Genomic DNA, 14,670 nt, shown 5'->3' with positions numbered 1-14,670 from the left:
ACTATTTCACCAACCCTATACTATTCCACCAACCCTATACTATTTCACCAACCCTATACTATTCTACCAACCCTATACTATTCTACCAACCCTATTCTACCTTCTTATTCTACCATCCTTATACCTACCATTTACTATCCTATTATTTCACCAATTATTACAATCATACTCCAAATTATACCAATCAATCATCAATTATCATATCTCTTAAATCTCCCAATAAAATAATCAATATAAAATCATCATCATTATATAATAACCTCAAATCAATATTCATTCCAATAATATTCATAAGATCTAATAAGTTCTTCAAGAATAAATATTATTACCTAATATCATCAATAAATATCTCAACCTCAAAGTAAATGCCATTACCTAATATGAATATTAATATAATCATAGCATCAATTTAATATCTCTAAAATAAGACTTTAAAAATCTGGGTTGCTACACCCGCAACCCTCGTGCACAGGGGTAATAGTGTACATGGGCCCTATTATGAGAAAATGATACTATATTTTCAACGATGATATGCTATGATGATTTACAAAGATTATTTATAATGATGCATTATGATGATGATTTATAAAAATGATTTACAACGATGATCTATTACTAGATGTAATAGTATGTATATGTTACGGGAGATGCAACTGTACATACAGATATTATTATGGCTAGAATTATATTTATTTGCGAAAATGATTTTCAAAACTGAGAACAAGGAGTAAAACTATTTATGGTTGTGGATTTTACTTGCTGGGCCCCCTTTGGGCTCATTCAGTTTTATTTCTTGTTTTCAGGTAGAAAGGATGCTGGCCGGAATGGGGTGGGAATAATTATTAATTTTCAAAGTCTTTTCATATAAGTTATTGTAATGATATGATATTCCGCAACTAAAGTTTAATTTTTTCTAATTTCGCTTGTAATAAAATCTCTTGAAAAATGTTTTATGCATTTTTCGTATCTTTCAAAATCAAGTACTCTGATAGACCTTATAGATCTTTGCAAGAACTTTTGTTGTGAAAGAAGGAAAGTAGCAAACTCGGCCTTAACAAGCTGGGGATGTTACAGAAAAAGCTTAAAAAATGTTTTTTTTTTAAAAAAATCTACAATTTTAGAGTCAATTTGAGATCGATAAATAACTTAAAAATATTTTTATTGCATAGAAAGTTATGCCAAATGAAAAGATAGTATGCTTGGTAAAAAACTTAAAAAGTATAAGAGCACTCACAATGGAGTAGCTAAATAAGATTTTTATTTAAAATGGCCAATCATATTTGAAAAAAAGAAAAAAAAAAAGAAAAAAAAAAGAAGCAAAATATATATTTTGAGCATTTGTGAACCCGCTACATGTAGCGGGACTGTTCATACAACAATTTTTTAGTTGGTTGGAAAGTCCACAAGCTCTTATAAAACTACAATTCAATTGACAATATTCTTCCAAGATTTTTAAGTATGACAATGTCCCTCAAAACTACTAAAAATTGTCAATGTTCATCCAATGACGAAACTACTATTAGTAAAAAAACACTTAGACTTATAGAAAAAATCTAAAAAAAAAAAAGAAAAAAATTCCAAAGGGTGGCAAATTTAAATTTTTTTTTTAAAAAACCTTTTTATAAGGAAAAAATTAAAAATTTTTGATTTTTTTTTGTTATAAAAATTAAAAAATTTTGTTTTGTTTTACAACTTTTTTAAATAAAAAATTAACAATTTTTGTCTAAGAAAATAAAAATTTTCGTTTTCTAAAACAAAATTTTTTTTTAAAAAAAAAAGTTTTTTTTTTTTTTCAAATAAAAAATTATGTTTTAAAAATATATATATATTCGTTTAAAAAAATTAAAAATTTTCGTTTAAAAAAAACCCGTTCTTTTAAAATTAAAATTTTTGTTTTAAAAAATTTTTTTAATTTTTTTTTTTTGAATTTATAGATTTTTTTTTTTGTCTTATTGAGAAATATATAAGGGTATTTTTATCTTTTGCTAGCTTTGAGTGTAACATCCCCAGCCCGTTAAGGCTGAGTTTGCCACTTTTCTTCTTTTACAACAAAAGTTCTTGCAAAGATCTATAAGGTCTATCAGAGTACTTGATTTTAAAGGATACAAAAAAATGTATAAAACATTTTTCAAGAGATTTTATTACAAGCGAAATTAGAAAACATTAAACTTTAGTTGCGGAATATCGTATCATTACAATAACTTATATGAAAAGACTTTGAAAATTAATAATTATTCCCACCCCATTCCGGCCTCCTATTCCAGCATCCTTTCTACCTGAAAACAAGAAATAAAACTGAATGAGCCCAAGGGGGCCCAGCAAGTAAAATCCACAACCATAAATAGTTTTACTCCTTGTTCTCAGTTTTGAAAATCGTTTTCGCAAATAAATATAATTCTAGCCATAATAATATCTGTATGTACGGTTGCATCTCCCGTAACATATACATACTATTACATCTAGTAATAGATCATCGTTGTAAATCATCTTTATAAATCATCATCATAATGCATCATTATAAATAATCATTATAAATCATCATAGCATATCATCGTTGAAAATATAGTATCATTTTCTCATAATAGGGCCCATGTACACTATTACCCCTGTGCACGAGGGTTGCGGGTCCTTGTGACCATGGCACTGAACTGTGGCCTCAGCCATGCCCGACCGTCAATTAACTCTTTTCTTGGTGCACTCAACGGTCTGTTGATGGAATACCACCTTCTGGCATAGCCTCCTTCAGTGGTTTCGCCTCCATCCGAGTATCGGTACCGAACTCTCATCTTTACTTATCTTAGGGCCAAAAATACTCTCCTCCATACATGTGCCCTCATTTCATAAACATTTATCTCATCTCTTGTACTTTTCTTTGTACTTCTTTTGATGCATCTTAGGGCAACATGTAGGAGGGTTTATCATCATTTTTCTTTCTTATAATCATCATCATTTCTCAACTTTCTTTTCTTAAAATGAAAACCTTTTCAAATATAAATTTGTTGTACTTAGAAAGCGTTTAAAGAAATAGAAACTTTCTAGATAATTCATTTAGAAATCATTCATGCATGCAACATAACTTTATAATACGTAAATAAAATAATCATTTACAGTTTAACACAAGAATAAATAAATAGCATGACATGAAGTAACTTTAGAAGGGGTAGTGAATTTACTTACCTCTAGACTGAAGCTATGAGCAGTCTTTTTTTTATTCAAAATATTTTGTAACAATCTCTTATAGCGGAAAACTGTAACTATCAATACAAAAAAATACTGTTAAAATACTTTTCTTTATACAAAAATACCCAAAGCTATGTCGTACAAGGCATTTATACAGATCTATCCGACAGTCTAAACTCTAGACAAAACTTAACCAACTTGGAATCTCTGTACATCTCAATATGAATCTCTAATCACAACTGCATAATTACATTGATTTTCCATTCCTGCAAGCACTACAAAAAACTGTGAAGTAGTGAGTCAATTGATTTCCGACAATATAAATCATTGTTGAATCATATATAGCAAAATGCTAGACAAGTTATAAAACCACAAAAATCCGTATTATTGGATATCAATATCATACTCAGTAAGTAAGAATACTTACAGTGGATTACATGAATGGATCATCAAAGGTAATTACTTGAAACCCGTTCTGCTGCAGTTGGTCCATACCCATAACAATCCCTTCACTGACTTTCTCTCTCTCTCTCTCCCAAACTCTCTTTCTTCCTCTTTAACTCTCTGTCTTAAATTCCATCTCACTCTCGGTTTCTCTCCTCTCTTATGTATGAATGAGGCATTTAAATAAGGAAGGACTAAAAGAGAAAGAAGAAAAATGGGAGCAGGTGAGAGCTGTCGGCAGAAGGAGAAAAGAAAGAAAATAATATAAAATAAGAATAAAAAAATAGGAATAAGAAAGAAAGAGTGGGAGTAGGTGAGAGTTGTCGGCAGAGGGAGAAAAGGAGAAAAGAAAAAAATAATATAAAATAAGAATATAAAAAGGAATAAGAAAGAAGTTTAGGTTTGAATTCAAAGTTTAGGTTTGAATAAAAAAAAATAAGAAAGAAAAAGTGGGAGCAGGTGAGAAAATTGGGGAAAAGTAGGCGTGAAAGTTAGGTTTCACTCCAATTTATTAAAAACAAATCTAATAAAATATTAAATATTATTCTCACCTAATTTCCCTTAATAATCTGAATCCCACAAATTCCTTACTCATAAAATCAATCACCAATTATTACAATCATACTCAAAATTATACCAATCAATCATCAATTATCATATCTCTTAAATCTCCCAATAAAATAATCAAAATAAAATCATCATCATGATATAATAACCTCAAATCAATATTCATTCCAATAATATTCATAAGATCTAATAAATTCCTCAAGAATAAATATTATTACCTAATATCATCAATAAATATCTCAACCTCAAAGTAAATGCCATTACCTAATATGAATATTAATATAATCATAGCATCAATTTAATATCTCTAAAATAAGACTTTAAAAATCTGGGGTGCTACATTGAGGACATTGTCAATCGGGGTGTCAAAAAAAACCGGATACCAACCGATAACCGGTTGGAAAAAATTGCTAACCGAGTACTTGGTTCCAGTTTTGGCACACAATTATAACTGAGTAACCAGCTATATATATATATAAAATAATATTTTTTATTTTTATTTTTAATTTTTTTAGGGCATTTTTAAACATTGAAATTTTTATGGCATTTATAACATTGATTTTAAGGGCATTTTTAAACAATGAAGTTTTAAGACATTTTTAATCATTGGATTTTTATTTTTTTAGACCCAAAAAACCAAAAACATTTTTTTTAAAGGATGTTTTTAGGGATTTTTTTAACAATCACAACAAAGCCCAACTTATTAGGATAAAAATACTTTTTTTTTTTTAATGGCAAAAAATTGTTAAATTAAGCATAAAAATTAGATTCAATACTTCAAATAAGCCCAAAAATTAGATTCAATACCTAAAATAAGCCCAAAATGTTTTTTTTTTTAAAAAAAAAAATCGATTACATAGTCCGTATAACTGACAACTAGATCCAGTCGATTATTGTATAACCGGTTTCGGTTCTACTTATTCAAAATAAAAAAATCGGGTAGCTTGGTTTCTGTTAACGGCTTCATTGTCAATTAAGGAGCTATATAGACTTTTCCTTGTTTTTATTATTATTTATCTTATACCTGCTCTTTCTTTTACCCAAAAACTTATTCCCACCCTTTTTTTTTTTTTTCGTTCTCCCGCTATCTCTCTCTATCGCTCGGCAGCCTATTCCCTCCTCTTCAGCTCTCTCTCTCTCTCTCTCTCTCTCTCTCACTCTCGGCAGACTACGGTGCCACACGGCGTCTCTCTGCAGACCGCTTGCCTCCATCGTGCTCAAGGTAAACTCCTCTCTTTGTCTTTATCTTTATCTTTCTCTCTCGCTCTCGCTCTCCCGTCGTGCTCAAGGTAAGCTCCTCTCTCTTTCTCTTTTTTCCGAGTTGGGCGAGAGAGAGATTGATGAGTGAGGGAGAGTCTGAAACAGAGAGCGTGAGAGAGAAATAGGCGAAGTGACAGAGAGAGGAGACCGAGAAGCTTATGGGTAGATTTTGGGGTTTCTTTTGGGATGGATTGGCCGATTGATTCATGGGTTGCATCATAGGTAATTTCATCTCCTTGAGCCTTTGATTTTCTATTCTATGGGATTGGTGTTGCGTTTCTGTTCTTATTGATTGTTGGGTATTTAATTGTGGTAATTTTCTAGTGTTTGATTTAGGTTCTTTGGGAGAGGGTTTGTTTTGTGATTTTGATTAAAGGTTTTGGGTTAATTTTGAGGGTGTTTGCTGTTGTAGCCGAATAGAGATGAGGGGCATGTGGATCATCTCTGTTTTGATGGAGTTTGGCCGAATTGGTGAGTTTTGGGGATGTATTCTATGGTAGTCTGTTTGGTTGTGTAAGTGGTTTTGGAGGGGTTTGTACTGAGTTTTGGGTGCTATGTAAAGATAACCGAATGGGGTATTGAAGATTGAGTGTAGTTGATTCCCCTGTTGTTTAGGGTAGAGCCTGTCTCACAGTGGCTGTTTCAGTTGGTGCTAAATTAGGTCTTTGATGAAATTGAGTTTAAGATGGTGTCTTGGTTAGACTGGCTTGATGGGTGACCCGGTTGTGTTTGAGTGTGTGTGGTGCTTATTTGGTTTTTAAAAAATAGAATAAAATATATGTAAAGACTTTAATTAACTTATTCAATAATAAGGCACTGAAATGTTTATCTTAATAAATGAAATTATTGATCCTATAGACAATATGCATATGACTTTATATAAATATGTTTATAATATTATATATATATATATATATATTTTACAGTATTAACATCCAATGCTTTACTGTCTTTGTATAATAATGATTAAGAGTAATAAATAGGGGTTTAGCCTATTGGGTTATAAAAAGTGTTTAGTATGGGTTCAATAGAGTGACCATTGACTGATGAATAAACTATATTGAATTGCAATAATTACCGATGATGATCCTTACTTGCAATCTACTGCAACTATTAGATGTTGATATTCAATAATACAGATGCTTGTAGTTTTATTTATAGTTTGATTTCAACTGCTCACAATAACGGCGCAGTGCCTTGAAAAATTGGCTAATAAGATAGGCACCTTAAAGGACAAGCTGGTGGGGCATTTGGTCGCGAGGAAGTGTCGGCAACTCAGTGGATGAGGGATAACCGTCCAACAGACCTAATATATAACTAAGCTGGGGAGGAGTAGTCGAGAGTAGTCGCCAGCACCAAACAGGTAAATCTCTGAAGTGTGAGGGGTATAATGGACGTGAATGGACTGAGAGTTCCAGTCGATTGAGTTACTCCTTAGGGACAAACCAGTAGTTATTACGAACGAACAAGAACTCCACGAAACCTGATTAGACGGTCAGTGCAAACCATGATAGCTCCCGTAAGACGAGAGAAATCATGTCCCCACCGTGAGGGCCACATAGCCGTCAACCCTGCTTGACGCCTATTATTTCTTTATTTTCGTACCAGATTTGATACTAACAAGGAAATTACCTCGGTCGGAGATCCGATAGCTGCAGACGAAGGTGGACGTTTAGTTTAGGGAAAATTACACTTTACCCTCCTAAAGTTTGAGCCAATTTTCAATTCGACCCCCAATGTTTTAATTTTTACAATGCACCCCACTAAAGTTTAAATTTTTTTCAATTCGACCTATCCGTTGGTCACAACCGTCTTTTTTGACGGATATGTGATCACGTGACTCGCACGTGATCACTTATGCTGATTTCCTCCCCAAAATGCCCCCAACCCGCACGCACATCTTCTTAAGATTCTCCGTTCCTTTCCCTACCCACACTCTTCTCTTTAAATTTTCTCACTTCAACTTCTTTCTATCTATGACGATCAGAAGCTTTGGATCCCCAAGCCCATTGCTCCCGCGCCCACCGAAGCTCTGTCTCAAGTTCAGTCCCAACCGGCCACTGCCGATAATGGCATCTCAACGATCAAGAACTAGATAGGCAAAATCTGCATTCTCAACAATGATGGCGCGGGCATGTGAGGTATTCTCTCTGGCAAAGATCTGGCATATTTGGAGCACACGCTCAAATTGAAATCCGTCAACCCGGATGCCAGAATCACCGATCACTTTGACGTCTCCACCGGCTCCGGCGTCGGAGGCATTTTCACAGCGATGCTCTTCCCCACGAAGGACTAGAGCCATCCGATTTTCAAGGCCAAGGACACGTGGAGGTTTCTCGCTGAACAGGGGAAGAGATTTTACCGCTCCTCCTCTGGTTCTAGCTCTAGCGGCGGTGATGGCTTCTTTCAGAGGCTCCGCTAGCCCTACGGGCGTGTCCTCTGCCGGTCTAGAGAAAGCGATGAAAGAGGCTTTCACCAAGAGCAACCGTATCTTGACGCTCAAGGACATGTTGAAATCGGTTTTGATCCCTTGCTACGACCTATCCAGTACGGGCGTTCTTCTAGGGAGCATAGTAATGGAAGGGCGCAGAATTGTTTGGGGAGGTGGAGTTTGAGGCAGTCCTAAGTTTTGTGCTGCCATAGAGAAGCTATGCAGTTGCTTCTCTCAAGAATCACAAAGAGGCTAGCAGAGGCAGCTAGACCAGATGGTCTAGCACCTACAATAATAGGCCCATTAACCCACACACACTTCGCTGGTTTTTCCCTTTTCTCTTTGCAAGAACCCATGCAGGAAAATCCAAGGAAAGAAAAAAAAAATCCTTTGTTTCTTTCTTTTTTACTTCCCCTGTTTCTTGACTCTGTAAATAAAGCTTTGTTTCTTATCTTTCCCCTGTAAGTTTCTACTGAGGAATGCTTGCGTGGATGGGGAGGAGAATTTAAAGAGAAGAGTGTGCGTAGGGAAAGGAAGGGAGAAAATCTGAGGAAGAGTAAATTTACACGAGAGAGAGAGAGATAAGTTGAAGTCTGGAAGGTGAAGGTAGAAATGGAGAAGACGTGGACTTGGGTTTTGATGTGCGTGTGGGTTGGGGGCATTTTGGGGAAGGAATCAGCATAAATGATCACGTGCGAGTCACGTGATCACATTTCCGTCAGAGAAGATGGCTGTGACTCACAGATAGGTCGAATTGAAAAAATTTTAAACTTTAGTGGGGTGCATTGTAAAAATTGAAACATTGGGAGTCGAATTGAAAATCGGCTTAAACTTTAGGGGGATAAAGTGTAATTAACCCTTTAGTTTATGTTTTCCAACAAGCTCTCTAAATGGCAATCTAGATACTTTTGAAGCCTCTCGGGGGCACTTTCGTCACACAAAATTCTCCTAAAACGCTTTGTATCGAGAGCGAATCTCTTTCCCCTCTCTTAGTAGTTTCAACGGATCTGGATCCACGGCAATTCTTAAGAATTACTATGGTAGCAATGGTTATAATCGAAGCCGTCCATTTCAAGCAACGGCTCTACAATAACCACGTCATCATCCGCGTTAAAAGTTTCAAATGCCCTAAAAGTAAAACTCCAAAATCCTCAAAACGAGGCTCATCGCCTCTGGTCGCCATCTCTTATCTTCCATCCACCGGAAGCGCCTCCACGGCTGGCGCCGCGTCAATTTTTGCTTCTTCTGTTTTTTTTTTTTTTAAAAAAAAAAAAAAAAAAACAGTGGGCAGCCCATTGAAAATTTTGTCTTGGCAAATTGCAGAAGTTCACTCGGCCACAGAAAAACTTCATCTTTTAGTTCAGGTTTCTTTCTTCGAATTAGTTCGCTTCCAATTCTTTTTTTTTTTTGAGGTTTTCCTTTCAATCTCAGAGATATTTCCAAGTCTGCTCTGTTTCTCATAGCCCCCGAAGGCGATTCGTAAAGTACGGAAATTGTGTCTGCTATCTTCAATCTAAGTGAGTCGTATGTTTCAAAAGGGTCATTTGGTTTTTTTTTTTTTTCCTTTGTGTGTGTGGCTGGTTTTGTTTGTTAACATTCTCGAATTGTGTTTTATTTAAGTTTGCAGATGGTTGTGAATGTTCAAGCTACCTCATGTGTTTGATGAAATTACTCTTTCTTTCTTTTTTTGTTTGTGTTTGTGTCTTTTGGTATTGATAGCTGTTGGAAGCTATAGGAGGTCATTTAAGACTTGGATTTTGTTTTTGGTATTCATTGGCAGTATTTGGTAGAATAGGCTGTTTAGTAGTTTGTTTAAGCTATTCTAAGTTCCATACCAACGTTGTTGGTACAATACTCCGGTATGGAGGGGATCAGGATCCTAGAGAGTAACTTCACTTTTGGGTTCTTTTTTCTTATGAATAACTCCACTTTTTTGTTCTTAAAACCATAACTATTATTTTTATCATATGGTTCAGATTTTGCCACATTGATGTATAACTAAGTGAATTAGAATGAATTAAAGAAAAATTAAGGATCTATTAGAGGTGTTAAATGATGAGATGGCAAAATCGAGAGGTTCCTAATACTGATGGAGGTGTTAAGCTGTTTTGAATTCCGAAGCGGATCTATCTGGGGTGAGCAAGTGTTTGTGCTATTAAGGGATCACCAAATCCTATTGATTCAATAGGAAATATTTCAAAGCCTTATTTGGTCAGGAATTGGTCTTGGGTTTTGCTATCTATGCAAACCCCCTCTAGTTTTACTACATAATTTGGGCTGATTGCCTTCTAATGGGAGTTATTTGAGCTGGATGAAAGTCTTGAGCTTCTTTTAGTAACTGACTACTTGAAAAGTTGGTTATTCTTTTTAAATCTCCTTTAAGCTGGAATTGTTAGTGTTGTTTGTATACAAAAGTTTCTTGTTGATGTTTTGCAGTAATTCTCTAGGTGTTGGATCTGATATTTGTGTAGAATTATCCAATTTCTATGGTTCTATAATTCTACTTTGTATAATGTTATTTTGTTTTCTTTTTTTAATGTTTATCGAATAATTAGTGTAATGATTTAAGCCAATCAAACAAGAATTTAGAATTCATTAGTTGGAAGGGCAACTGAACTCAACATGTTTACAGTAGGATAAAATTGCTTTGGTCTTGGCCGAGTTTAAGTTATCAGTATGTATTCTAAAAAGTTGCACTTTTTTTGTTTTTTGTTTTTTGATAAAAAGTTGCACTTTATTTAAAGATACCTAATTGTATTTGTTTTTGGTTTATAATTTTGATAGAGGGTAAAGCACACTTTACCCACTAAACTAACGCCCCATTTGCACTGACCTCCAATCTACAACTCGCTGCAATTCAGGCCTATAAACAACCAAAATATTTTGAGTTGCCCCTTGTGTCAGATTTGACTGTTAGTTTTAATGGAAAATGTCACACGAGACTAGCACGGGCTTTTGAGCTATTTTTACGTCACTAATTTACCCTTGTATGAAATGAGACTGTTTTAGTAATGGTTATAGAGAGGAGAGCCACTCCTAACAGAACAGAGAGGGTGGTTCTGCTGTCGCCCCCATATGAAGCAAAGGGGTGATGGCACGGCCACCCTTCTGTCCTTGCTTTTTTTGTCAAAAATCTCACGATTACTAAAACGGTGTCGTTTCATACAGGGCAAAATTAGTTATATAAAAATGGCTGAGGCGCATGTTCTGGTCACATGTGACGTTTTCCATCTAAATCTAACAGAAGGGGTAATTTGGAATATTTTAGTAGTTTGTAGGTCCAAGTTGCAGTGAGTTGTAGTTTGAAGGTCGAAGTGCAAATAGACTGTTAGTTTGCAGGATAAATTGTAATTTATCCTTTAATATGCTCAGATTGTAATGACCTCATGTGCATAAGTAAAAAAATTTAAACTGCGGGTTGACAACTTGAAATCGACCCAAAGCACAGGTGGGTAAAATGTAATGAATCCTTGTTATATTGATGCTAATAAGTAGAAGCAAGAAAGTTTGAGGGGTCAATACAATCTTGAAAATAACCCAGTATATTAGAGACCTTAAATTTGCCCGGCATTGTAATTGGTTTTAGATACATTCATATATTTCTTCCTAAAACTGTACAGAAGCTGAGACTGATATGATCCTTTTCACATGCAGATCTGCATAGTTAGCTGCATCATAAGATATGGATGTTGATGTAGATCATTATCTTGTTCTCGGGCTGCCCTCAGGTGAGGAAGGCGCCAAGCTTAGCGTGGATGACATTAAAAAGGCATACAGATCAAAAGCTCTGGAGTTGCACCCGGACAAGAGGCCGGGCGATAAACAAGCCCTTGCTGATTTTCAAAGGCTTCAGACATCCTATGACATTCTCAAGGATGAAAAAGCTAGGAAGTTGTTTGATGATCTTCTACGGGTTAAACGTGAGCAGCAACGTCGCCAGTCAGAGCGGAGTTCCAAGCGTGATGCCAAGCGACAAAAGATGGTTTCTGACCTTGAAGAAAGGGAGCGGGCTGCTTTTGCTGCTGACCCTGCTGCAAAAGAACGAGAAGAGGAGGAGAGAATTGCCAAGAAGCTGAGAGAAGAGATTGCAAGAATACGAGCAATGCGCACAAATAAAGGTGGAAATATGGCATCGGCTACAAGTAGAGAGTCAACAGGAGCTAGGAAGGAGGGTACGGAGACTACTGGGGCTAGGGTGGATAAGGAGAGAGTGCTTAAAGTTTCATGGGAGAAGGTTGGTGAAGATTACACTGCAGAGGGGTTAAGAGAGTTGTTTTCGAAGTTTGGTGAGGTGGAAGATGTTGTCATTAAAAGTTCCAAGAAAAAAGGTTCTGCACTTGTTGTAATGGCAACTAAAGATGCGGCAGTGAGTTGATGATCATGCTATATTTATCCTCTGAACTTGTAGTGTTTATTTTTGGTTCTTTTGGAAGTACTTATGTTGGGTTTTTTTTTTTTTTTGCTAGGTTGCCGCTACAGGAAGTGTGTGTGGTCATCTTTCTAATCCATTGCTAGTTTTACCTCTTCAACCACCAATGGCAGCTGAGACTCCAAGTGCCCCAAGATCCACAGAACCTGATAGACTAAGTACTTTGGTTGGGGCTGGTTATGCTGCATTTGAAGATACTGTCTTGATGAAACTCCAAAAGGTTTGATCTTTGTTTTTAACTATTTATGATTCTATCTTTTTCTGTAAGGCGCTCTATCTAAAATCACAATTGGCATGATGGACTTAACAAATTTAAATCATTTTATTTGATTACATTTAGATTGAATTGCTGCATTATGGTCTTGAAAGATTCTTTTATTGAAGTCAACTTTTTTTTCTCTCTTATCTTTCATTCAGTGTAGATGATATTGTTTGTTATCAACTTGGATGCATAATAACAGCTATCATAGTCCAATTTCTTCCTATAGTGGGTTCTTCTTTTACATATATGTTTCTGCTTGACTTACAGTAGGGCATGTGTGATTTGTTGTTATAGATGTCCATATAAAGCAAATGCCAATATCACCAGCAATAGTCTAAGACACCTATCAAAGCATACAAGTTCTTTGCTACATTTTTCATATAATACCAGCTTCCACCGGCACGATATTGTGATTTAAAATACGTGTTTGTCTTGATCTGTGTATGTAATTTACTTAACAAATGCTTTCTTGAAGAAGTGGTGTGAGAAGATGCTGCAGAAAGTATGTTATGTTGTTATGCTCCAGTTCGTTGTATCCTTGATTTTCCTCTTCTTACTTTTGTCAACTTTGTTGATGAGCAGGCTGCGAAGAAGCAAAAATGACATGCAAGATATTCAATGAAGAAGTGCATGTGTCTCATGATCTCCCTGAACTGTAATATTTAGCTGAGGTAATGTAAGAATAAATTCATGCTATTAAATCTCATTGGCTCCACACCCATGTCAGCATTTCCCTTGGCTGATAATATTTTCTATCTTAAATATACAGGACACCTTTCTGCATATTGCTTCCTGAAGATTGGGCCGCAGAAAAGTTTGCCGTCTTTCACCAAATTATTTTTTATTTTATTCATTTGATGTAACATTTAAACCAGTAAGAGATAGCATCTGTTACTAGTGTTGAGGACTTTGTGTGTGGTTTACACTGTATATTAGTATATTACCATGTAACAATCGAAGTTTTTAACAGTTTCATGCCTGGCAATCATTTTGAATTGTATCAAAGGGAAAAGCTTCAATTAGAGTTTAGGCTCTTTTTTTTTTTTTTTTTTTTTTTTTTTTTCAATATGGGAAACTGGGGAGGGGAAAAAAGGCTTTTAGTTTACTTGTGTTTCCATCTCTCGGGCAGATTCAAGCTTTGAAATTGGTTATGCAACACAATGTTTACCAAGGCTATGTTTCATAAACTTTTCTAAACTCTTTTGTTTATAAAAAACAAGAGCACACTTTTCCCAAAATATTTAATAAAATTTTCAAAACACATTACTTTCATATAACAAAACACATTGCACCTTTTAAAAGGTTATTACACCTTTTTATAAAATATTTTGAGAAAACAATTACTTATTTTTTCCTAGTGTAGGGAATGACTGATTAATTACAAAATACTTATAAAAAAAAAGACTGATTAATTACAAAATAATGAAAATTAAAAAAAATAGAAGTGGTCGCATGATTACCTCTAACATATGAGAGAAGGTGATTACATGATTACTTCGGCTAAATAGGGGTGGCTATGCAATCACCCTAATTAGCTAAGGGTAGTTGTGTGGCCACCTCTACTTAGGTTAAAAGGTGATTGAGCATTTAATCCATCAAGATAAGTGGCTACGCGACCACCCTGACAAAATTTAGGTGTGCACGCCATATGAGAGTGGCCGCGTGGCCACTCTAAACTAATTAAAGGGATGAGTGTCGTGAGCCACCCAAATACCCAATAGGTTATAAGTGGTCGCACAGCTACTTTTTTTGACTTGAAAAATAAGCATGTGTTTTTTCAAAATAAACATGTTCATAATTTGTTTTTTTAAAACACAAAACATTTTTAAACAAGTTTATCAAACAATGTTTTCTGTAAGCTCCACCCAAAACATTTTTTCAAATGCAAATTTCACCGAAAATGCTTCTCAACCCTTTGTCACGCTAAAACCTTTTCAAATCTAAAAGCACAAAAATAACTTTTCAAAACACTTAACAAGCAAATTTTTAACTGCAGTGAAAAATCTCCCCTCTCAATGACTTATCTCATAATCTGATGTTTCTGAAATCATATCCCGACTTTTTTATGGTTATCAGCGTGCAATATATATATATATA

At 35.0% G+C, this 14,670-nt stretch overlaps 1 protein-coding gene across 3 annotated transcripts; it reads left to right on the top strand.

Annotated features, from left to right (window-relative positions):
• The first annotated feature begins 5,261 nt into the window (after positions 1-5,261).
• LOC132185277 (uncharacterized) lies at positions 5,262-13,597 on the top strand. Of its 3 annotated transcripts, none has more exons than XM_059599072.1 (5): positions 5,262-5,413; positions 11,537-12,248; positions 12,349-12,531; positions 13,156-13,244; positions 13,343-13,597. In XM_059599072.1, exons 2-4 carry the CDS (start codon positions 11,565-11,567, stop codon positions 13,174-13,176), a joined length of 888 nt encoding a protein of 295 aa, XP_059455055.1. In that variant the 5' UTR covers positions 5,262-5,413; positions 11,537-11,564; the 3' UTR covers positions 13,177-13,244; positions 13,343-13,597. The 3 variants fall into 3 exon arrangements, with proteins under 3 accessions (XP_059455055.1, XP_059455062.1, XP_059455065.1); XM_059599079.1 differs by lacking the exon at positions 5,262-5,413 and adding an exon at positions 5,420-5,673; XM_059599082.1 differs by lacking the exon at positions 5,262-5,413 and adding an exon at positions 5,460-5,480.
• The last annotated feature ends 1,073 nt before the right edge of the window (positions 13,598-14,670 follow it).

The sequence above is a fragment of the Corylus avellana genome, chromosome ca1, assembly GCF_901000735.1.
Source record: "Corylus avellana chromosome ca1, CavTom2PMs-1.0".
Classification (NCBI taxonomy): domain Eukaryota; kingdom Viridiplantae; phylum Streptophyta; class Magnoliopsida; order Fagales; family Betulaceae; genus Corylus; species Corylus avellana.
Note: the sequence above shows the minus strand (reverse complement) of the source record. Positions and strands in the feature narration are given on the sequence as shown.